Source organism: Trichomycterus rosablanca, chromosome 11 (assembly GCF_030014385.1).
Source record: "Trichomycterus rosablanca isolate fTriRos1 chromosome 11, fTriRos1.hap1, whole genome shotgun sequence".
Classification (NCBI taxonomy): Eukaryota; Metazoa; Chordata; class Actinopteri; order Siluriformes; family Trichomycteridae; genus Trichomycterus; species Trichomycterus rosablanca.
This window is the reverse complement of record NC_085998.1, coordinates 5,254,329-5,277,552: the sequence shown is the minus strand read 5'-3', so window position 1 is coordinate 5,277,552 and position 23,224 is coordinate 5,254,329. Positions and strand designations below refer to the sequence as shown.

The window sequence follows — 23,224 nt, the reverse complement described above, 5'->3', positions numbered from 1 at the left end:
TACAGCACTACACCAAACTACACTATAAACTCGTACACGTGTACACCTTACTATACCACACCGTCCCACACTACAGTACTACACCAAACTACACTATAAACTCGTACACTACTACACCTTACTATACCACACCCTCCCACACTACAGCACTACACCAAACTACACTATAAACTCGAACACGTCTACACCTTACTATACCACACCGTCCCACACTACAGCACTACACCAAACTACACCATAAACTCGTACACTACTACACCTTACTATACCACACCGTCCCACACTACAGCACTACACCAAACTACACTATAAACTCGTACACTACTACACCTTACTATACCACACCCTCCCACACTACAGCACTACACCAAACTACACTATAAACTCGTACACTACTACACCTTACTATACCACACCCTCCCACACTACAGCACTACACCAAACTACACTATAAACTCATACACTACTACACCTTACTATACCACACCCTCCCACACTACAGCACTACACCAAACTACACTATAAACTCGTACACTTCTACACCTTACTATACCACACCCTCCCACACTACAGCACTACACCAACCTACACTATAAACTCGTACACTTCTACACCTTACTATACCACACTACAGCATTACAGCTTACTCCACTACACCCTTGTGCTCTACTACACTATCACACTACACTTTACTTTATTACAACAGCACACACTACTGCGCTACACTCCGCTGCTCTTTGTTAGTATTGTAAAGACCGCCCACAGAACAATGAAAATAAACCAAGATAAGTTCATTCAGCATTCAGAGCGCAGGAACAAATATTAGGGTAATATGTAAATAGAGTAAATGTGCACGCTGATTTGCTGTGTTGTTGGATTAATATTGACACCACATTAATTATAAATAAACAATCTGATAAAGGGTTAAACTTTAATTAAACAAAACACCAAAGCAACAGTCAGAATGTCAACAGAATGACTCCAAGCAACAGGTATGAACAGTGAAACCACACTCAGCTTAGTTCTGCTACAGTCGATAGTGTAGGTGTTTATGGCGCTGGTGGAAGGTTGTATTTACTCTGCTGATGGGAGGTTCTGCAGCTGCACCGCGTTCCTGCAGTCGGTCTGCGCATGTCTACACCCTGACCTGCATTCCACGATCTGCACCAACACGTTCACCACTGTCTGACTGTTCTACTGCTGATTCACAGTTATACACCTTACAAACAACTCTGAGAGCATGAGGGTAGGTTCTACCTTTAACTAGAAAATGGCCTCATGTAGAACCCTGATGTATCTTCTCTATGATGGAAGTTTTATTTTTGTTTCTCAATAACTGATGGTGTAGTGCTAGATGTTCCTCAGTGATGGATAGTGTAGTGTGAGATCTTCCTTAGTAATTGAGGGTGTTGTGTGAGATGTTCCTCAGTGATTGAGGGTGTAGTGCTAGATGTTCCTCAGTGACGGATAGTGTAGTGTGAGATCTTCCTCAGTGATTAAGAGCTTAGATCTAGGTGTTCCTCAGTGATTGAGGGTGCAGTGCTAGATGTTCTTCAGTGATTGAGTGTGTAGTGCTAGGTGCTCCTCTGCGATTGAGGGTGCAGTGCTAGATGTTCCTCAGCACTTTATGGTGAAGTGCTAGATGTTTCTCAGCGATTGTGCTAGATGTTCCTCGGCGATTGGGTGGAGTGTTAGATGTTCCTCAGGGATTTACAGTGTAGCGCTAGATAATAATAATAATAATACATTTTATTTGTAATGCACTTTACATTTGGACACACATCTCAAAGTGCTACATAGTAAAAGGCATAGTAAAAAAAACTTTAAAACCATCAATTAATTAGGAATGGTAGGTTCTTCTAAAAAGAAAAGTTTTAAGTCCCTTTTTAAAGCTTTCTATTCTCTGAGGAGCTCTCAACTGGTCAGGTAGAGCATTCCACAAGCGAGGTGCGGCAGAAGAAAAGGCCCTATCACCCATGGTGCTGAGCTTAGTTCTGGGGAGGAGTAAGCGGTTTGAATGTACAGAGCGAAGAGATCGTGATGAGGTTTGCGGAGTGAGAAGTTCTTTCAGGTATGGAGGAGCATTGCCATGTATGCACTGGTAGGCAAGGAGGAAGACCTTATATTCAATTCTGACAGATACAGGAAGCCAGTGAAGTGATTGAAGAACAGGTGTAATGTGTTCATGTTTCCGTACTCTCATCAGGATTCGAGCAGCACTGTTCTGAATGTACTGTAGTCTCTGAAGGCTAGATGTTCGTCAGTGATCGATGGTGTAGTGCTAGATGTTCCTTAGTGATGGAGGGTGTAGTGCTAGATGTTCCTTAGTGATGGAGGATGAAGTGCTAGATGTTCTTCATTGATGGAGGGTGAAGTGCTAGATGTTCCTCAGTGATGGATGATATAGTGCTAGATGTTCCTCAGCAATTGGGTGGAGTGCTGGATGTTCCTCAGTGATTAAAGGTTTAGTGCTAGATGTTCCTCAGTGATTGAGTGTGTAGTGCTAGATGTTCCTCAGTGATTGAGGGTGAAGTGTGAGTTGTTCCTCAGTGATTGAGAGCTTAGTGCTAGATGTTTTCAGTGATGGCTGGTGGAGTGTTAGATGTTCCTCAGTGATTGAGGGTGTAGTGCTAGATGTTCCTCAGTGATTGAGGGTGTAGTGCTAGATGTTCCTCAGTGATTGAGGGTGATTGAAGGTGTAGTGCTAGATGTTCCTCAGTGATGGATGGTATAGAGCTAGATGTTCCTCAGTGATGGATAGTGAAGTGCTAGATGTTCCTCAGTGATTGAGGGTGTAGTGCTAGATGTTCCTCAGTGATTGAGGGTGTAGTGCTAGATGTTCCTCAGTGATTGAGGGTGATTGAAGGTGTAGTGCTAGATGTTCCTCAGTGATGGATAGTGAAGTGCTAGATGTTCCTCAGTGATTTACAGTGTAGTGCTAGATGTTCCTCAGTGATTTACAGTGTAGTGCTAGATGTTCCTCAGTGATTTACAGTGTAGTGCTAGATGTTCCTCAGTGATTTACAGTGTAGTGGTAGATGTTCCTCAGTGATGGATGGTGAAGTGCTAGATGTTCCTCAGTGATTTACAGTACAGTGTAGTGCTAGATGTTCCTCAGTGATGGATGGTGAAGTGCTAGATGTTCCTCAGTGATTTACAGTGTAGTGCTAGATGTTCCTCATCGATTTACAGTGTAGTACTAGATGTTCCTCAGTGATCTGTAGGATAATCAGGCTGAGGAGAAACTGAAGAAGAACCGAATGATCACGTAGAGGAAGAGTGGATGTGTGATATATAAATATATCTGATTAATTCAGGAGACAGAAGAAGTTGGCTGCTGCTGGACTGGATTACTGTGAGTGTATAATATGAGTGGCCTGAAGCAGAGTCGTGTATGAACACGTCAGGAACGTAGCAGGAACATTTTGAAGTTACTGCCTTTCTAAATGAAAATCATCACCAGGCTTCATCTGATCATCAGTGTTTCATCTTCTCTACCTTCATCAGACAGGGTTCTGTTCATGAGACGGTTTATGTAAACACAGTGCTGTATCTTCTGTGACTTGTAAATTTAAACGCGGTAAACGTAGGAACGTTTGCACGCTGATGAATTTATTCCACATACTGAAATAAATTCAGATCAAGTTGAGACACAGTCAGTACATTTACATTTACTTTACATTTACATTACATTTACATTTACATTACATTCACATTAAATTCACATTACATTTACATTACATTACATTACATTTACATTACATTGCATTTACATTTACATTGCATTTACATTACATTTACATTACATTGCATTTACATTTACATTGCATTTACATTTACATTACATTTACATTACATTACATTTCATTTACATTTCATTACATTTCATTACATTTCATTTACATTACATTTACATTACATTACATTTACATTACATTTACATTACATTTACATTGCATTTACATTACATTTACATTGCATTTACATTGCATTTACATTTACATTGCATTTACATTTACATTACATTTACATTACATTACATTTACATTACATTGCATTTACATTTACATTGCATTTACATTACATTGCATTTACATTTACATTGCATTTACATTTACATTACATTTACTTTACATTACATTTCATTACATTTCATTACATTTCATTACATTTCATTTACATTACATTTACATTACATTTACATTGCATTTACATTGCATTTACATTTACATTGCATTTACAATACATTTACATTACATTTACATTACATTTACATTACATTTACATTGCATTTACATTACATTTACATTGCATTTACATTTGCATTACATTTACATTGCATTTACATTTACATTTACATTGCATTTACATTACATTTACATTTACAATACATTTACATTACATTACATTTACATTGCAGTTACATTACATTTACATTACATTTACATTTTCGGCATTTAGCAGATGCTCTTATCCAGATCGACTTACAAAAAAGCTTCCATACCTTTAAACCTTTAGTTTAAGTAAACAACAGTCCAACAATATAAATCTGCTGAAACCCTGTTAGAACCAAAGTGTTTTTTTTTAAATGAATAAGAGTGTTAGTAAGGAAGTATAAGTCAGTTTAAGTGTTTAGTAAAGAGGTGTTGAAGGTTTTTAATGGTTTTTTAAAGACAGCAAGAGACTCAGATGTTCAGACAGAGGAAGTTCGTTCCACCACTTTGGTGCCAGTACAGAGAAGAACCTTGATGCTGATGCTCATCTTCCTTGAGTCCTGGGTGGAGGATCAAGACGGGCGAGACTAGTGGCTCGGAGGTTGCGTGGTACAGAGCGGGGTTTAATTAGACCTTGAAGGTGGGGTGATGATGTGGCAGCAGTGGGGTGAAGATGTGGCAGCAGTGGGTTGAAGATGTGGCAGCAGTGGGTTGAAGATGTGGCAGCAGTGGGGTGATGATGTGGCAGCAGTGGGGTGATGATGTGGCAGCAGTGATTTCCCTCCACTCAGAATAAACATTCTGTTTAATTCTTTATATTTATTCATTATTAAAATATGACGTGGCTTTTTAAGGGAACTGAAAACTGAAAGCTGTTTTACTAATATTTAGTAACCAGGTAAAGAGGTCACAAACGTAAATAAAGCAGACACCCTAGATGCCCTAGCAGACACAGTGGCCAATTAGTGTCTGCTGCAGGCACTGCCAATTATGCCTGCTAGATGGCGCCCAGCCGACCGGTGGCAACGGCGAGTTTCGAACCGAGGAGTTCAGAATCTCCGCACTGGTGTGCTAGCGAAATATCCAGCTCCACCACCTTGGCGTGAAAGTTTACATAAAAAAATTGAGGGTGGCTCGTTAGCACTGTCACCTCACAGCGGGAAGGTCCTGGGTTCGATACCCAGATGGAGCGATCCGGGTCCTTTCTGTGCTTTCTGGGTTTTCTTCCAGAGACTTGCATGTCTTTGGACTGTGGGAGGAAACCAGAGCTCTGGAAGAAAACCCAGAAAGCACAGAAAGGACCCGGAGGTGAACTGGAGACACAACATTGACATTTAACTTGAAATGATGAATCATGGGTAACCTGGTACTACCTGCCCTGTCATGAATGTAACCAAAGTGTAAAACATGACGTTAAAATCCTAATAAATAAAATAAATAAAAAGTAGTAATTTCAGTTTATTTTTAATTGTGTTGTTGAATGATTTAAAATCACAGTTTGGTTTTACTGAACAGTTACATTTTCAGCATTTAGCAGACGCTTTTATCCAAAGTGACTTACATTACAGTTACAGTATACAGTCTGAGCAATTGAGGGTTAGGGGCCTTGCTCAAGGGCCCAACAGCAGCAACCTGGTGGGGATTGAACCAGCGACCTTCTGATTCTTAGTCCAGCACCTTAACCACTATTTTGAACGTTTGAACATTATTGTAACAAACGTTTATATCTGAGTGTTAGTGTTGGGGATATGACGATTATAAATTCAGATGCTTTTCCAGTAAGATTAAAGCTTGATGTGATGAACTATGATGTGACAGGATTGTTATTAATCATAACTCTGATGATTATGTAATTTGAGATGATTCTGTAATGTTAGTGAGACTTATTTATTGCTGCTTTTCCTTTAATTCATCACAAATACGTTTGTGTGTGTGTGTGTGTGTGTGTGTGTGTGTGTGTGTGTGTGTGTGTGTGCGTGCATTGGAATGTGCAGGACAACCTTTTTTGGAATTACTTGGGACAGGAAGTGGGCTGCAGCACCAGGATGATGTCACAGGAAGTGATAGATTAAGTGATAAATGTTTGGGTTAGTGAGAATGAAGGAATGTGTTTCCTTATACAGTCATTTATTCAACAAACAGTGAGTGAGTGTGTGTGAGTGACAGTGTGTGTGTGTGTGTGAGGGAGTGTGTGTAAGAGTGTGAGTGTGTGTATGTGAGAGAGAGTGTGTGAGAGAGAGTGTGAGTGTGGAAATGTGATTCCTTATACAGTAATTCATTCAACAAACAGTGAGTGAATAAGTGAGTCTGAGTAAATTTATGTATGTGTGTGTGAGAGAGCGTGAGTGTGTGAGAGCGTGAGTGTGTGTGAGAGTGTATAAGAGTGGATGAGTGTGTGTGAGAGCGTGAGTGTGTGAGTGTGTAAATGTGTTTTTTATACAGTAATTTATTCAACAAATAGTGAGTGAATAAGTGAGTGAGTAAATGTATGTGTGTGAGTGTGTGTGTGTATGAGAGTGAATGAGTGTGAGTGAGTTAGTGTGAGAGTGCGTGTGAGAGTGTGTAATAGTGCATGAGAGTGTGTGTGTGTGTGTGTTTGGGAGTGTTTTAGTGTGTTTGTGTGAGTGTGTAAGTGTGTCTGTAAGAGTGTGTGTGTGTGTGTGTGAGAGAGAGTGAGAGTGAGAGTGCGTGTGAGAGTGTGTAATAGTGCATGAGTGTGTGTGTGTGAGTGTTTGGGAGTGTTTTAGTGTGTTTGTGTGAGTGTGTGTGTGTGTGAGAGAGAGTGTGTGTGTGAGAGTGAGAGTGTGTGTGAGAGTGTGTAATGGTGCATGAGAGTGTGTGTGAGTGTGTGTGTGAGTGTTTGGGAGTGTTTTAGTGTGTTTGTGTGAGTGTGTGTAAGTGTGTCTAAGTGTGTCTGTAAGAGTGTGTGTGTGAGAGCGTGTGTGAGAGTGCGTGTGAGAGTGTGTAATAGTGCATGAGAGAGTGTGTGTGTGTGAGTGTTTGGGAGTGTTTTAGTGTGTTTGTGTGAGTGTGTGTAAGTGTGTCTGTAAGAGTGTGTGTGAGAGTGTGTGTGAGTGCGTTCACCCTCACTCTTCCTCACCCCTTGGTGCTCCTGCATCAGTTTTGTTTACAAGCACGTCTGACGTTTGAGCTCTGCAGCTTTAAATCGAACAAAATAATTTTATTATGCATTTGTATTATTTAAATAATGTATGATGGAACTATTAAGCATTAAAATGATAAACTAGGATGTTTTACTGGGGTTTTACTAATGCTGGTTGTTTATCAGTTTAAAGATCCCTAGTGCAAATATTGGCACAATTAGCTTAGTTACAATGAATGCAATGGTGATAATAAGATCAAATTATCTGGAGCTAATAACTTATTATTGTATTAGGTCTCTACAGTAACTGAAATTCTCTGATTTACAGTAGTGACTGTGCTTTACATCCTGGATCATACATTAAGCTTGAAACCTCAGGACTGAGAGTGTAAAGACATTCAGAAGAATGCATTTACTCTGACACACATTTTCCATTTGTGTGTGTGTGTGTGTGTGTGTGTTACAGTGAGTCGAGCGTGTGTAATGCCAGGGCGACGGTGATGGTGTACGATGAAGCTGGTAAGCGGTGGGTGCCGGCCGGCACGGGTCCTCAGAACTTCAGCAGAGTTCAGATCTACCACAACCCCACCAACAACAGCTTCAGGGTGGTGGGACGCAAGATGCAGGCTGACCAGCAGGTACCTTCATAAATCCACAGCTTATAATATACACCGATCAGGCATAACATTAAAACCACCCCCTTGTTTCTACTCACTGTCCATTTTATCGGCTCCACTTACCATATAGAAGCACTTTGTAGTTCTACAATTACTGACTGTAGTCCATCTGTTTCTCTGCATGCTTTGTTAGCCCCCTTTCATGCTGTTCTTCAATGGTCAGGACCCCCACAGGACCACCACAGAGCAAGTATTATTTAGGTGGTGGCTCATTCTCAGCACTGCAGTGACACTGACATGGTGGTGGTGTGTTAGTGTGTGTTGTGCTGGTATGAGTGGATCAGACACAGCAGTGCTGATGGAGTTTTTAAACACCTCACTGTCACTTCTGGATTGAGAATAGTCCACCAACCAAAAATATCCAGCCAACAGCTCCCCGTGGGCAGCGTCCTGTGACCACTAATGAAGGTCTAAAAGATGACCGACTCAAACAGCAGCAATAGATGAGCGATCGTCTCTGACTTTACATCTACAAGATGGAGCAACTAGGTAGGAGTGTGGTCCTGACCATTGAAGAACAGCATGAAAGCAGGTTAAAAAGTATGTAGATAAATAGAATAGATGGACTACAGTCAGTAATTGTAGAACTACAAAGTAAGTGGAGCTAATAAAATGGACAGTGAGTGTAGAAACCTGGTGTATATTTTCTGTATTCTTTTACTCCACTTCTTGTTTTATGGATGCATTCCCTACTTTAGTGTTTTATACTGTAGGAAGAGTTACACTGCTGGTATGCTGGAGGAGCTCGAGAATTTACTGCATCCCCTAAAAGAACCAAGAATAATTAACATCTGTAATTAACATCTGTAATCATGTCTTGGTTCAAATATGACAAGAACTGCTGATTCTTGAACCCAGATTTCTTCATTTTATCCCTCCGTCCATCTATTGATCCAGAAATCCACACTTTTATTATCTTTTCCCTCTATCTTTCTTGTCTCCAGCGTGTTTGTGAGTGTAGAGGACGCTGATGTGTAGTTTCCTGCTGGCTTGTAGTTAACGTGCTATCTTAGATTGGAATGTGAACGCAGAAATGAGGAATAATCAGCAAAAGTAACATTCAGTACAGTTAGTTTAAACTCTCAGTTACAGCTGCTCACTGTTTGGTTGAGGCTCAGAACAAAACAACCCAAAACAATACAAAAATGTAATAATTATAACCCAAAGCAATACAAAAATATAATAACTATAACCCAAAACAATACAAAAATATAATAACTATAACCCAAAACAATACAAAAATATGATAATTATAACCCAAAACAATAAAGTCTATAATAAATATAACCATAAATTATATAATAATTATAATCCAAAACAAAAATCTAATAATTATAACCCAAAACAATACAAAAATATAATAATTATAATCCAAAACAATAGTCTATAATAAATATAACCATAAACTATATAATAATTATAACCCAAAACAATACAAAAATATAATAATTATAATTCAAAACAATACAAAAATATAATAATTATAACCCAAAACAATAAAGTCTATAATAAATATAACCATAAATTATATAATAATTATAATCCAAAACAATAAAGTCTATAATAAATATAACCATAAATGATGTAATAATTATAACCCAAAACAATAAAGTCTATAATAAATATAACCATAAATGATGTAATAATTATAACCCAAAACAATAAAGTCTATAATAAATATAACCATAAATGATGTAATAATTATAACCCAAAACAATAAAGTCTATAATAAATATAACCATAAATGATGTAATAATTATAACCCAAAACAATAAAGTCTATAATAAATATAACCATAAATGATGTAATAATTATAACCCAAAACAATAAAGTCTATAATAAATATAACCATAAATGATGTAATAATTATAACCCAAAACAATAAAGTCTATAATAAATACAGTCCCTGACAGAAGTTTTGTCGCTTATCCATGTTGTGAAAACAAAAGCTTATAACCTGACTTTAAATTCATCCATTGGTTTTAGAAATGACTCATATGAAAGCTGAAACCCTCCCAAATGAGGTTTAATTTACGAAAATAAATTTGCTTCCCTGCAGAAATATTGATCATTTAATGAAAGGTCAGATTTTGGCAAGACAAAAGTTTTGTCGCCCACAGAAAGTAATGTGAAAATCAAACAAATAATTTACTTCAAATACAAAGATATGTTTCATAACATTGGTGAATGAAGTTGTGGTGCTATTAGAGCCATATTTAATATTTTGTGTGACCCATGAGCTTTAAGGACTGCATCCATGCGGTTCGACAATGATTCATACAATTTATTGATGAAGTCATCAGGAATAGCAAAGAATGCAGTCTTACATGCCTCCCAGAGTTCATCAAGATTCTTTGGTTTTGTCTTCCAAGCTTCCTCTTTCATCCTACCCCAAACATGCTCAATGATGTTCATGTCTGGTGACTGGGCTGGCCAGTCCTGGAGCACCTTGATCTTCTTCGCCTTGAGGAACTTTGATGTAGAGATGGATGTATGAGATGGAGCACCATCCTGCTGCAAAATTTGACCCCTTTTATGATTGGGAATGTAAGAGGTAGCTAATACTTCTTGATATTTTAGGCTATTGATATTGTCTTCCACCTTGCAAATGTTTCGCACACCCCCATACTGAATGTAACCCCAGACCATGATCTTTCCACCACCAAACTTAACAGTTTTCTGGGTGAATCTTGGATCCATACGGGCTCCAGTAGGTCTCCTGCAGTATTTGCGGCGGCTGTGGTGTAATTCAACTGAAGATTCATCTGAGAAATCCACCTTCTGCCACTTTTCCAGCGTCCATCCGTTTAGCAGGCTGTGGGCCTTGGCAAATGCCACACGGTTTTTTAATTGCCTTTTGTTTAGTGCTGGCTTCTGGGCACTGATTCGACCATGGAGGCCATTTCGAGACAGAATCCTACAAACTGTCCTAGTTGACACAGGGACTTGAGGTGACCAGGCCTGGTGGAGCTCTGCTGCAGTGGAAGAGGGGCTGGCTTTGGATTTTCTAACCTCCTTAGCAGTTGTCTTGCGGGGTCTGCCGGACCTGGGCTTGTCAAAAACATCTCCAGTCTTTTCAAATCTTTTTTTAATTCTTTGTACTTGACGCTGAGACACATTAAAGGTGCCAGCCACCTCTGCAGTGGATCTGGTGTTCAGCCTCTTGATAATCAAGGCTTTGGTCACAGGGTGGATTTTTGGCATGTTGTCAGAGGTGAAGTTGCAGTTCAAGTGAAGGTCTGGGGTGCTGGGGTTCTTTTTATACACACCCACTAATTAACCCATCAATTAGTGAGCACAGGTGAGGCTGTAAACTAGGATTGGGTGCATTATATGACAAGGCGACAAAACTTTTGTCTTGCCAAAATCTGACCTTTCTGTGTTCATTAAATGATCAATATTTCTGCAGTGAAGCAAATTTATTTTCGTAAATTAAACCTCATTTGGGAGGGTTTCAGCTTTCATATGAGTCATTTCTAAAACCAATGGATGAATTTAAAGTCATGTTATAAGCTTTTGTTTCCACAACATGGATAAGCGACAGAACTTCTGTCAGGGACTGTATAACCAAAAACAAAAAATATAATCATTATAATCACAAACAATAATGATTATATTGATTATAACCACAAACATAAAAAAATATAATGTTGGACGCTCAGGTGGCGCAGCGGTAAAACACACTAGCACACCAGAGCTGACATTTGGAACTCGTTGGTTCAAAACTCAGCTCTGCTATCCGGCAGGCTGGGCGGCTACATGAACAACGGTTAGCTGTTGTTCATACAGGGTGGGAACCCAGATAGGGACTCCTCATAAATGAGCAAATTACGACCTCTGCTTGCTGATTGATGGTGCTGCACAGAGTCGAGGGATAATGCTGATCAGGGTGTGGCTCTCTGTGCACAAAGCTGATCCGCATATGAAGTCACCTTGTGCAGGTGAAAAGATGCAGTCGGCTACTGCACACGTGTCGGAGGGGGAGTGTGAGAGTCACTCTCCTCAATCAGAAGTGGTTATCAGCATCAGTAGAGAGGAAGTGTAATGCAGTCGGGTAATTGGATACTATCAGATTGGGAGGACAATTGGAAAAAAAAATTTGTTGTTATTTTGTTTATGCATTTTCTCCCTTTTTCTCCTTTTAGCGCGTCCAATTGCCAGATTGCGTCATGCTTCCTCTCCACCAATGCCGATCCCCACTCTGATTGAGGAGAACGTAACTAACCCACGCCCCCTCCGACACGTGGGCAGCAGCCGTATGCATTTTGTCACCTACACTCGACGAGTGAAATGCGGATCAGCACTGTGTACTGAGAGACACACCTTGACAGCACTCTTTTCTCATCTCTGTGCAGGCGCCATTAACCAGCCAGCAGAGGTCGTAATTGCATTAGTTATGAGAGAGAGACCCTATCTGGCTTTTAAATATCCCACCCCTATCTGAACAACAGGCCAATCATTGTTCATGTGGATGCTCAGCCCAGCCGGCAGGCAGAGCTGAGATTTGTTATGATGTATTCGAGATCCCAGCTCTGGTTCCAGCGTGTGTTTTTACCGCTGCGCCACCTGAGCGACCCTAATATTTCATCATTTCTGTTCATCACTGATAAACTGACATAATTTAGCAAACCATAGCATTTTATAAAGAAGGAAACTGAAATCATCAAGACCGACAGAAACACAATGATAAAATGTAATGACAATATCAGAGTTTGGGCTGCTTAGGTGGTGCAGAATGTTCATGCTTGCTGGTTGGAGAACAGATACAGATCCTAATGCAGAAGATCATTTGTGGTAGTTTTAGTTTTACTGAAACACATCTGGAACACATCAGTACAGCCCGATCATCACATGTACTGGAATCACATTGCTTTAAAATGTGTGTGTGTGTGTGTGTGTGTGTGTGTGTGTCTACAGGTGGTGATGAACTGTGTGATCATGAAAGGACTGAAGTATAATCAGGCCACAGCCACCTTCCATCAGTGGAGAGATACGCGGCAGGTATGGGGACTAAATTTCGGCAGTAAGGAAGACGCTACGCTATTTGCTAGTGGGATGTTGAATGCTCTGGAGGTTCTGAACAATGAACCAGGTAACTAAAACACACACACACACACACACACACACACACACACACACACACACACACACACACACACACACACATGAATACATACATGAGATTCAGGTTTGATCTCAGTCGAACTACACAGACATGATTAGCTATGACTAGCCAAAGCCTTTTAAGGATTGGTGCCCTGTCCAGGGTATTCCTACCTCATTGCCAGTGTTTACCAGTGGAACTGGACCTGCTGCAACCCTGACCAGAAAGACTGCTTAATGAAAATAAAATGAAATATACATTAAAGTGACATCCTACCATCAATACCACTGGTGAAAGTGGTAGCCTAGTGGGTAGAGCTTTGGGTTATCAACCGGAAGATTGGCGGTTCAAATCCAGGCTTTACTATGCAGCCACTGTTGGGTCCTTGAGCAAGGCCCTTAACCCTGTCTGCTCAAGGGGCGCCGTACGATGGCTGACCATGCGCTGGGATACGCGAAGAAAGAATTTCATTGTACTGTACACCTGTATATGTATATATGACAAATAAAGTATATCTTTCTTATCTTAATACAGTCGTAGAGTAAACAAGGCGTTAGAAAAACCAAATAAACCAAATAAACAAATACAGTCGTATTTAACCTTTTTGGACATGCGCCCCCCTCTGTATCCTGACCATGAACTCCTGTGGGTAAAAAAACTAAATTGCTTTATTTTATTTTTTTTTATTTTTTATTTTTTTCTCCCCCTTTAGCACATCCAATTGTTCAATTTGCATTGTGCTTCCTCTCTGTCTATGCTTAACCCTGCTCTGACCGAGGAGATCGAAGCTAACCCCTATCCCCTCCGAAACATGGGCAGCAGCCGGATGCATTTTTGCCATCCACACATTGATGAGTGTGGCGCCACCTAGCATTGCATGCGGAGAGCACTACTTTCTCATCTCTGTTCAGGCGCCTCTAATCAGCCGGCAGAGGTCGTAAACGCATTCTGTCAGAGAGAGACCCACATCCCGTTCTTTGTCCCACCCCCCAACTGAGCAACCGGCCAATCGTTGCTCATACAGCCACTCGGCTTCGAACCGGTAAGGCAGAGCTGGATTCGATACGATGTATCTGGAATCCAGCTCTGGTTGCAGCGTGTCTTTTTACCGCTGCACCACCTGAGCAGCATTGCTTTAGTTTTAAAAGTAAAAAAAATCTCTTAATGTCACGCCCCCCTGGAAGGGTACTCGCGCGCCCCACAGGTTGAAAACCCCTGCTCAAGTAAACTTGTTCCCAATTCTGTCCATCCTCGTCACTCCCAATGTGAATCGCAGCATCTTTATCTCTGCCACCTCCTGCTCCCTCTCCAATATTACTGTCAGTGCCGCCACCGTACAACGTAGCGGTTCTCACTACTGTCATGTAGACTTTCCCTTTCACTCTACCAGATACCCTTCTACCACAAATCACTCCTGCCACTCTACACCACCCACTCTGCACTCTCTTCTTCACCTCTCTAACACACTCTCCTTTGCTTTGTACACTTGGCCCACCTTCATCACCTCGTCTACACACATGTACTCGTATTACTCCTGCTATATTTCATTCACCTTCTCTCTGCTCCCTTATCTCTGTCATCTACAATCATTATAGTCCATGACCACTGCAAACGAGAAATGAGGGCGGCACGGTGGCTAAGTGGGTAGCACTGTCGCCGTCCTTTCTTTGTGGAGTTTGCATGTTCTCCCCGTGTCTGCGTGGGTTTACTCCGGGTGCTCCGGTTTCCTCCCACAGTCCAAAGACGTGCAAGTGAGGTGAATTGGAGATACAAAATTGTCCATGACTGAGTTCGATATAACCTTGTGAACTGATGAATCTTGTGTAATGAGTAACTACTGTTCCTGTCCTGAATGTAACCAAAGTGTAAAACATGACGTTAAAATCCTAATAAACAAACAAACAAATGAAAAATGGCTCATAGCTGACCCTTGATGCAGTTCCAGCTCCACTTTAAACCTGTTTATCATTCCTGCTGCACATTCTGCCCTTGCATCCTTTTGTTAACCTGTTACTGTAAATATCTGAGGAATCATGCATGTGATTTATAACTGTGTGTGTGTGTGTGTGTGTGTGTGCGTGTGTTCACATTTGCGTGTGCAGGTTACTCGCCTGTCTCTCGTTCGATGTCTAACGGACAAGAGGAGCTGGAACACCAGAGAAGGTCCCAACTTGTATCAAAATATTCATTCATTTGTTTTTTACTACTTTTTTACTAATATTAATACAATTAAAATTTTTTTAATAAAAATAAACTTTGTGGGTATACAATAACTGACTGTAGCTTGTCTGTTGCATTCTACACATTCTCACTCCCCCTGTACCTTGTTTAATAAAAAGCGACCTTGACCATCACTGCTGTGACATTAACACATGGTAGTGTGTTGTTCTGGTATGGGTGTAGCAGGTGCAGCAGTGTTGTTGGGATTTTTTTTATCCTGTTTGAATGTACTGGCCTATTAGAAACACGTACCCTGTTAGCTCTGGTTGTTGGTAGACAGAATCTTCCTCCAGTCTTTTATCGGTGGACACTTTCAGATCACATGACTGCTGGCTTTATATTTTTGGTTGTAGCGCTTTTCTCCTCCCAGCTTTGACATTGAGGGGTTCAAAAATCCCAACAACACTGCTGCTCCTGCTACACTCATACCAGAGCGACACACATTACTACAGCTACAGTCAGCATTTATATACCCACAACTGACTGTGTGTATAACAGTGTGTGTGCTTTTATTTCTGCAGATTGGAACAGCTAGAGAGAGAGAGACAGGAGAGAGAACAAATGGAGAGAGAACGAATGGAGAGAGAACGAATGGAGAGAGAACGAATGGAGAGAGAACGAATGGAGAGAGAACTAATGGAGAGAGAGCGAATGGAGAGAGAGCGAATGGAGAGAGAGAGACAGGCAGGTCAGTAAAAAAGTTTATTAAATGTGTATTGCGGTGGAGTTACAATCTGTGGTCTTACAGTGAGTGGTGTTACAGTGAGCCATGTTACAGTGAGCCGGATTGCATTGAGTGGTGTTACAGTGAGTTGCATTGCAGTCAGTGGAGTTACAGTGAGTGGTGTTACAGTGAGTTGCATTGCAGTCAGTGGAGTTACAGTGAGTGGTGTTACAGTGAGTTGCATTGCAGTCAGTGGAGTTACAGTAAGTTGCATTGCAGTCAGTGAAGTTACAATGAGTTACAAAACTCGGCTCTCAATCAATGTGAGAAACAGCGAGGGGAAACACAGGGGCGAGGTTGGAAACAGGTGGTGGAGCGCAATATAGTTTCTATCAGAATACATCAGCACACGCGAGTTTTACAGTATTTCTGACCTGATCGGTCTCTACAAAACAAAATATTTATTAACCTCCAACTCACTATAGAACAAGCCATGCTGCTCGTGTTGCCAAATCCACTCAGATTCATTTATTTCATCAGCGCACAAACTTTGATCTCTCGCTACTTGTTGATGTGCGTGTTTGGACGTGTTATCATTAAACCTTTCATCACTTCTCACGTGTGTTTTCGTGACAAAACTTAGTTTTGGAGACCAGAGAAGCTCGCCTGTGATTCCCCCTGGTGATAGATGGTGTAGTGTAAAACCCCCCATCGCCGATCAGTCGTGTAGTGTGAACATTACAGCGACCAGGTGTTAATCAGAGTGTCGTGTAGTGTAAACTTGGCATAAGCTGTTCAACAGCCAGGTGTATGTTTACATTTACAATGTTGTAGCGTGTCAGACATATAAAATAATAATAAAAGATGAATGTTACTGTTTTCTGTTTTGGATTAATTATTTATGTAAACAAAATACGCAAATATTTTTAATAATGAGTGTTCTTTGTACAATTATCACATTCGTTCTCTGAACATCTTTACATATTTAAACAAAACCTGTTAATGTAACTCAAATATGCCTAACTGTGTTGAATCGGAATCAAATCGAATCGGAAATCAAATCGAATCGGGACCTTGTGAATCAAATCGAATCGATCCAGGAAATTAGTTGCGATACCCAGCCCTAGTGAGCCGTGTTACAGTGAGTGGTGTTACAGTGAGTTGCATTGCAGTCAGTGGAGTTACAGTGAGTGGAGTTACAGTGAGTGGAGTTACAGTGATGTTACAGTGAGTGGTGTTACAGTGAGTGGAGTTACAGTGAGTGGTGTTACAGTGAGTGGAGTTACAGTGAGTGGAGTTACGGTGAGTGGTGTTACGGTGAGTGGTGTTACGGTGAGTGGAGTTACGGTGAGTGGTGTTACGGTGAGTGGTGTTACGGTGAGTGGAGTTACAGTGAGTGGAGGTACAGTGAGTGGAGTTACAGTGAGTGGTGTTACAGTGAGTGGAGTTACAGTGAGTGGAGTTACAGTGAGTGGTGTTACAGTGAGTGGTGTTATTGTGAGGAGTTACAGTGAGTGGAGTTACAGTGAGTGGAGTTACAGTGAGTGGTGTTACAGTGAGTGGTGTTACAGTGAGTGGTGTTACAGTGAGTGGAGTTACAGTGAGTGGTGTTACAGTGAGTGGAGTTACAGTGAGTGGTGTTACAGTGAGTGGAGTTACAGTGAGTGGTGTTACAGTGAGTGGAGTTACAGTGAGTGGTGTTACAGTTACGGTGAGTGGAGTTACGGTGAGTGGTGTTACAGTGAGTGGTGTTACAGTGAGTGGTGTTACAGTGAGTGGAGTTACAGTGAGTGGTGTTACTGTGAGGAGTTACGGTGAGTGGAGTTACGGTGAGTGGAGTTACGGTGAGTGGAGTTACGGTGAGTGGTGTTACGGTGAGTGGTGTTACGGTGAAGTTACAGTGAGTGGTGTTACAGTGAGTGGAGTTACAGTGAGTGGAGTTACAGTGAGTGGAGTTACAGTGAGTGGAGTTACAGTAAGTGGTGTTACAGTTACGGTGAGTGGAGTTACGGTGAGTGGTGTTACGGTGAGTGGTGTTACAGTGAGTGGTGTTACAGTGAGTGGAGTTACAGTGAGTTGCATTGCAGTCAGTGGAGTTACAGTAAGTGGTGTTACAGTGAGTTGCGTTGCAGTCAGTGAAGTTACAGTGAGCCGTGTTGCAGTGAGTGGAGTTACAGCGAGTGGGGTTACAGCGAGCGGGGTTACAGTGAGCCGTGTTAGAGTGAGCCGTGTTAGAGTGAGCCGTGTTAGAGTGAGCCGTGTTAGAGTGAGCGGGGTTACAGTGAGCGGGGTTACAGTGAGCGGGGTTACAGTGAGTGGTGTTACAGTGAGGAGTTACAGTGAGTGGTGTTACAGTGAGTTGCATTACAGTGAGTGGTGTTACAGTGAGTTGCATTGCAGTCAGTGGAGTTACAGTGAGCCGTGTTGCAGTGAGTGGGGTTACAGTGAGTGGGGTTACAGTGAGCCGTGTTAGAGTGAGCGGGGTTACAGTGAGCGGGGTTACAGTGAGTGGTGTTATTATGAGTGGTGTTACAGTGAGTGGTGTTACAGTGAGTGGAGTTACAGTGAGTGGTGTTACAGTGAGTGGAGTTACAGTGAGTTGCATTGCAGTCAGTGGAGTTACAGTGAGTGGTGTTACAGTGAGTTGCGTTGCAGTCAGTGAAGTTACAGTGAGCCGTGTTGCAGTGAGTGGGGTTACAGTGAGTGGGGTTACAGTGAGCCGTGTTAGAGTGAGCGGGGTTACAGTGAGCGGGGTTACAGTGAGCGGGGTTACAGTGAGCGGGGTTACAGTGAGTGGGGTTACAGTGAGTGGGGTTACAGTGAGTGGGGTTACAGTGAGTGGGGTTACAGTGAGTGGGGTTACAGTGAGGAGTTACAGTGAGTGGTGTTACAGTGAGTTGCATTGCAGTGAGTGGTGTTACAGTGAGTTGCATTGCAGTCAGTGGAGTTACAGTGAGTGGTGTTACAGTGAGTGGTGTTACAGTGAGTTGCGTTGCAGTCAGTGAAGTTACAGTGAGCCGTGTTGCAGTGAGTGGAGTTACAGTGAGTGGGGTTACAGTGAGCGGGGTTACAGTGAGCGGGGTTACAGTGAGCGGGGTTACAGTGAGTGGTGTTACAGTGAGTTGCATTGCAGTAAGTGGTGTTACAGTGAGTTGCATTGCAGTCAGTGGAGTTACAGTGAGTGGTGTTACAGTGAGTTGTGTTGCAGTCAGTGAAGTTACAGTGAGCCGTGTTGCAGTGAGTGGGGTTACAGTGAGCCGTGTTACAGTGAGTGGTGTTACAGTGAGTTGCATTGCAGTCAGTGAAGTTACAGTGAGCCGTGTTGCAGTGAGTGGTGTTACAGTGAGCCGTGTTGCAGTGAGTGGTGTTACAGTGAGCCGTGTTACAGTGAGCCGTGTTACAGTGAGCGGGGTTACAGTGAGCGGGGTTACAGTGAGTGGTGTTACAGTCAGCGGCGTTACAGTCAGCGGCGTTACAGTCAGCGGCGTTACAGTGAGTGTGTTGAGATGTCATGACTGTATGCTTGATCTTAATCACCTGTCATCATTGAGTGTGGCTGAAATTTCTGCATCGACTAGAGAATTGTCCACATACTTTTGTATTAGATAATTAGTGTATTTGATGATTATTGTGGAAAGTGAGACACGATTCCACATTTAATGGAACCCACACACACACACTTAAATCTCACACTGTTTTTATTGTCTGATTTTCACAGTGGTTTTACCTCCTGCCCCCCCTCTCGCCCCTGGTGGCCCTCCTGCACCCCCTGGTCCCCCTCCTCCTCCAGGCCCCCCACCTGCTGGCCCCCCTCCACCTCCGGGACCGCCTCCATCTGGTGGAGGTGGAGCTCCACCCCCACCCCCGCCCCTTCCCTCTTCCCCAGGTGGTGATGGAGGAGGGGTCACAGGGGGCGGAGGACTTGCTGCTGCACTCGCCGGAGCAAAACTGCGCAAAGTGGCCAAAGTGAGAATTTCTTTAATAATAAAATAAATATATAAACTCAAAAAATACACCCTGTGTTTATATTAGTGTCACTGTGCCTCTCTTAGCAAGAACAAAGCGGTACTGCAGCTCCTGCCCCTGCTGCCGCACCCACTCCGGCTAAACCAGACCTGAGCCGTACCAGTGGATCAGGGCCCAGTGGAGGGGGCGGAGGCCTGATGGGTGAAATGAGCGCCATACTCGCCCGACGGTAACACATACACACACAAAGCCACACATCCAGGTTCTACCCAGTAACGTTACAGTCCAACTCTGAATCAAGTATAAATGTTGTATTATTATTATTACAGAAGCTCCTCAATTTATGATGGGGTTACAATCCATCATAATGCAATTATATCACAAACCGAGGAGTTTTATAGATACTGTGTATACTTCATAGCTTAGCCTACCGTAAACATGCTGAAAACACTTATATTAACCTACAGTTGGACAACATCATGAACACGAAGCTTATTTTATAATAAAGTGTTAAATCTCATGTAATGTATTGAATAATTAAGAACATTACAGTATAGAACAATACAGTATATGTGTATTTATGTGTAATATCTACACTGATTAGCCATAACATTAAAACCACCTCCTTGTTTCTACACTCACTGTCCATTTTATCAGCTCCACTTACCATATAGAAGCACTTTGTAGTTCTACAATTACTGACTGTAGTCCATCTGTTTCTCTACATACCTTTTTAACCTGCTTTCACCCTGTTCTTCAATGGTCAGGACCACCACAGAGCAGGTATTATTTAGGTGGTGGATCATTCTCAGCACTGCAGTGACACTGACATGGTGGTGGTGTGTTAGTGTGTGTTGTGCTGGTATGAGTGGATCAGACACAGCAGCGCTGCTGGAGTTTTTAAACACCGTGTCCACTCACTGTCCACTCTAGTAGACATTCCTACCTAGTTGGTCCACCTTGTAGATGTAAAGTCAGAGACGATCGCTCATCTATTGCTGCTGTTTGAGTCGGTCATCTTCTAGACCTTCATCAATGGTCACAGGACGCTGCCCACGGGGAGCTGTTGGCTGGATATTTTTGGTTGGTGGACTATTCTCAGTCCAGCAGTGACAGTGAGGTGTTTAAAAACTCCAGCAGCGCTGCTGTGTCTGATCCACTCATACCAGCACAACACACACTAACACACCACCACCATGTCAGTGTCACTGCAGTGCTGAGAATGATCCACCACCTAAATAATACCTGCTCTGTGGTGGTCCTGTGGTGGTCCTGACCATTGAAGAACAGCATGAAAGGGGGCTAACAAAGCATGTAGAGAAACAGATGGACTACAGTCAGTAATTGTAGAACTACAAAGTGCTTCTATATGGTAAGTGGAGCTGATAAAATGGACAGTGAGTGTAGAAACAAGGAGGTGGTTTTAATGTTATGTTCTGTCACCCCTGTGAATTCCCCAGATGTGGGAATCTCGACTGCATCATTTATAATAGTGGTGGGACTGCGTTCAGCTCTACCCTGATACAATCATTTTTCTCGGGATAAATAAAGTATCTATCCGATTCCTATTGAAATATTGTAAAACGATGCATCGTTATCCAAGGAGCGTCTGTATTATTATTATTATTATTATTATTATTATTATTATTATCATTTTATATTCTGATTGTGTGTGTGTTCAGGAGGAAAGCAGCAGATAAGGGGGAAAAAGCTCCTCCAGCGCCAAAAGTAGAAGAACCCAGTAATGTAAGTGTGTAATAAAAAAACAACTCATGTTCATCATTTCAATAAAACCGTATCAACTTTATTTAATGCTGCTGAATTTGATCAAATATTTTAATTGTACTATAACAGCTGGTACAAAGTCAAATCAGAGAAGACAGCAATAAACAGCAAGTGAGGAGTGAGACAGTGAGAGTTACAAAACAAACTCATCCTAACTGACTAAACACCAAAAACATTTACATTAATAATCAATTAATCAGGTGAATATTTAAGCAGCAGGCTAATATGCTCTCATTCGGACAGTGTATGGATGGTGCAAACTGCAGAGGAATTACAATAAGGGTTCTTTTTTTAGAAAAAGAAAAGGGGGGTTTCTCCCCATTTTCCTCCCAATTTAGCGCAGTCAGTTTGTCTTCTGCTGCTGAGGGATACCCGATTGCATCTGAAGAGAGCACTTTGCTATACACGCCTCTTCCGACACGTGAACTCTTCCTCTTCTCACCCCTGCATTCTGCACAGGTGTCTCTTCCCCCAGTCAGGGTCCTTACACAGCGTATGAAGACCCACTTGCCCACACATAGTCCCGGTTTTCCTGCCCTAGCAGATACGATGGCCAATTAGCATCTGCTGCAGACACTGCCAATTATGCCCGCCAGATGGCGCCCAGCCAAGCGTTGGCAACGCCGAGTTTCAAGCCAAGGAGTTTAGAATCTCGGCGCTGGCGTGCCAGCGGAATATCCTGCTGTGCCACCTGGGTGCCCACAATGAGGGTTCTGACCCGACTCAATTAATAGAAAGAGGGAACAATATGTCAAAAAATACAAACAACCTAGTCTGCCATCTTCTACTGAAATCCAATCAGTACTCCTGCAGTTCAGTCTGAAGTAATGTTTAGAAAAACTCAGTTCCAAAAAAGATGGGACAGTAGAAAATATTTAACTAAGAACACACACACACACACAGAGTCACTCTGGGATCTCTATTGTCGTATATTGAACATCATACATTTTCAAAGGCAGACAGGTCTGGACAGCACCTGCACTCTCTTACTACATAGCCGTGCTGTTGTAACACATGCAGAAGGTGTTTTGGCATTATCTTGCTGAAACAAGCAGGGATGTCCATGATAAAAGACATTTAGAAGGCAGCATAGTGACTGTGTAGCCGGTTTGGGTTTCTGACTGTAGGTGTGGGACGTTGTTTTCTGATCCTTTCTTGCACCTCTGTTTTCTTTAATCTATTACACCTGTAAAAGTATTAAGATTAGGAATTATTTCTTTAATTCCTTTAATTGTTTTTGTTCTTTCTATTCCAGGATGATTCTGAATCTCAAAACCAAAGTGGTAAGAATTGTGTGTGTGTGTGTGTGTGTGTGTGTGTGTTTGTGTTTGTGTTTAATTAAACTGTGAAATATTTACACCCTTGTTCTGAAGACTTGAGTCTGTACCATCTAAATTTTCTTTGATTGTAAGTGGTTCAGCAGTTTATTTGAAGGTAGTTCATCCTGTGATTTTACGAGTAATTATTTATTTATTTATTTATTTTATTCAT

The 23,224-nt window shown here is 41.8% G+C and overlaps 1 protein-coding gene across 3 annotated transcripts in view; it reads left to right on the top strand.

Annotated features, from left to right (window-relative positions):
- Positions 1-23,224, top strand: part of vaspb (vasodilator stimulated phosphoprotein b) — a 35,587-nt gene that overhangs the window by 6,871 nt on the left and 5,492 nt on the right. For 2 of the 3 annotated variants that reach the window (XM_063004389.1, XM_063004391.1), the window contains exons 2-9: positions 7,784-7,955; positions 12,912-13,086; positions 15,201-15,261; positions 15,840-16,006; positions 19,701-19,948; positions 20,035-20,177; positions 21,631-21,694; positions 22,989-23,016. In XM_063004389.1, the coding sequence (XP_062860459.1) occupies positions 7,784-7,955; positions 12,912-13,086; positions 15,201-15,261; positions 15,840-16,006; positions 19,701-19,948; positions 20,035-20,177; positions 21,631-21,694; positions 22,989-23,016 (1,058 nt within the window). Of the gene's footprint in view, positions 1-1,167; positions 1,247-7,783; positions 7,956-12,911; positions 13,087-15,200; positions 15,262-15,839; positions 16,007-19,700; positions 19,949-20,034; positions 20,178-21,630; positions 21,695-22,988; positions 23,017-23,224 lie in introns of those variants that run through there. The other variant, XM_063004390.1, reaches the window with a different exon arrangement.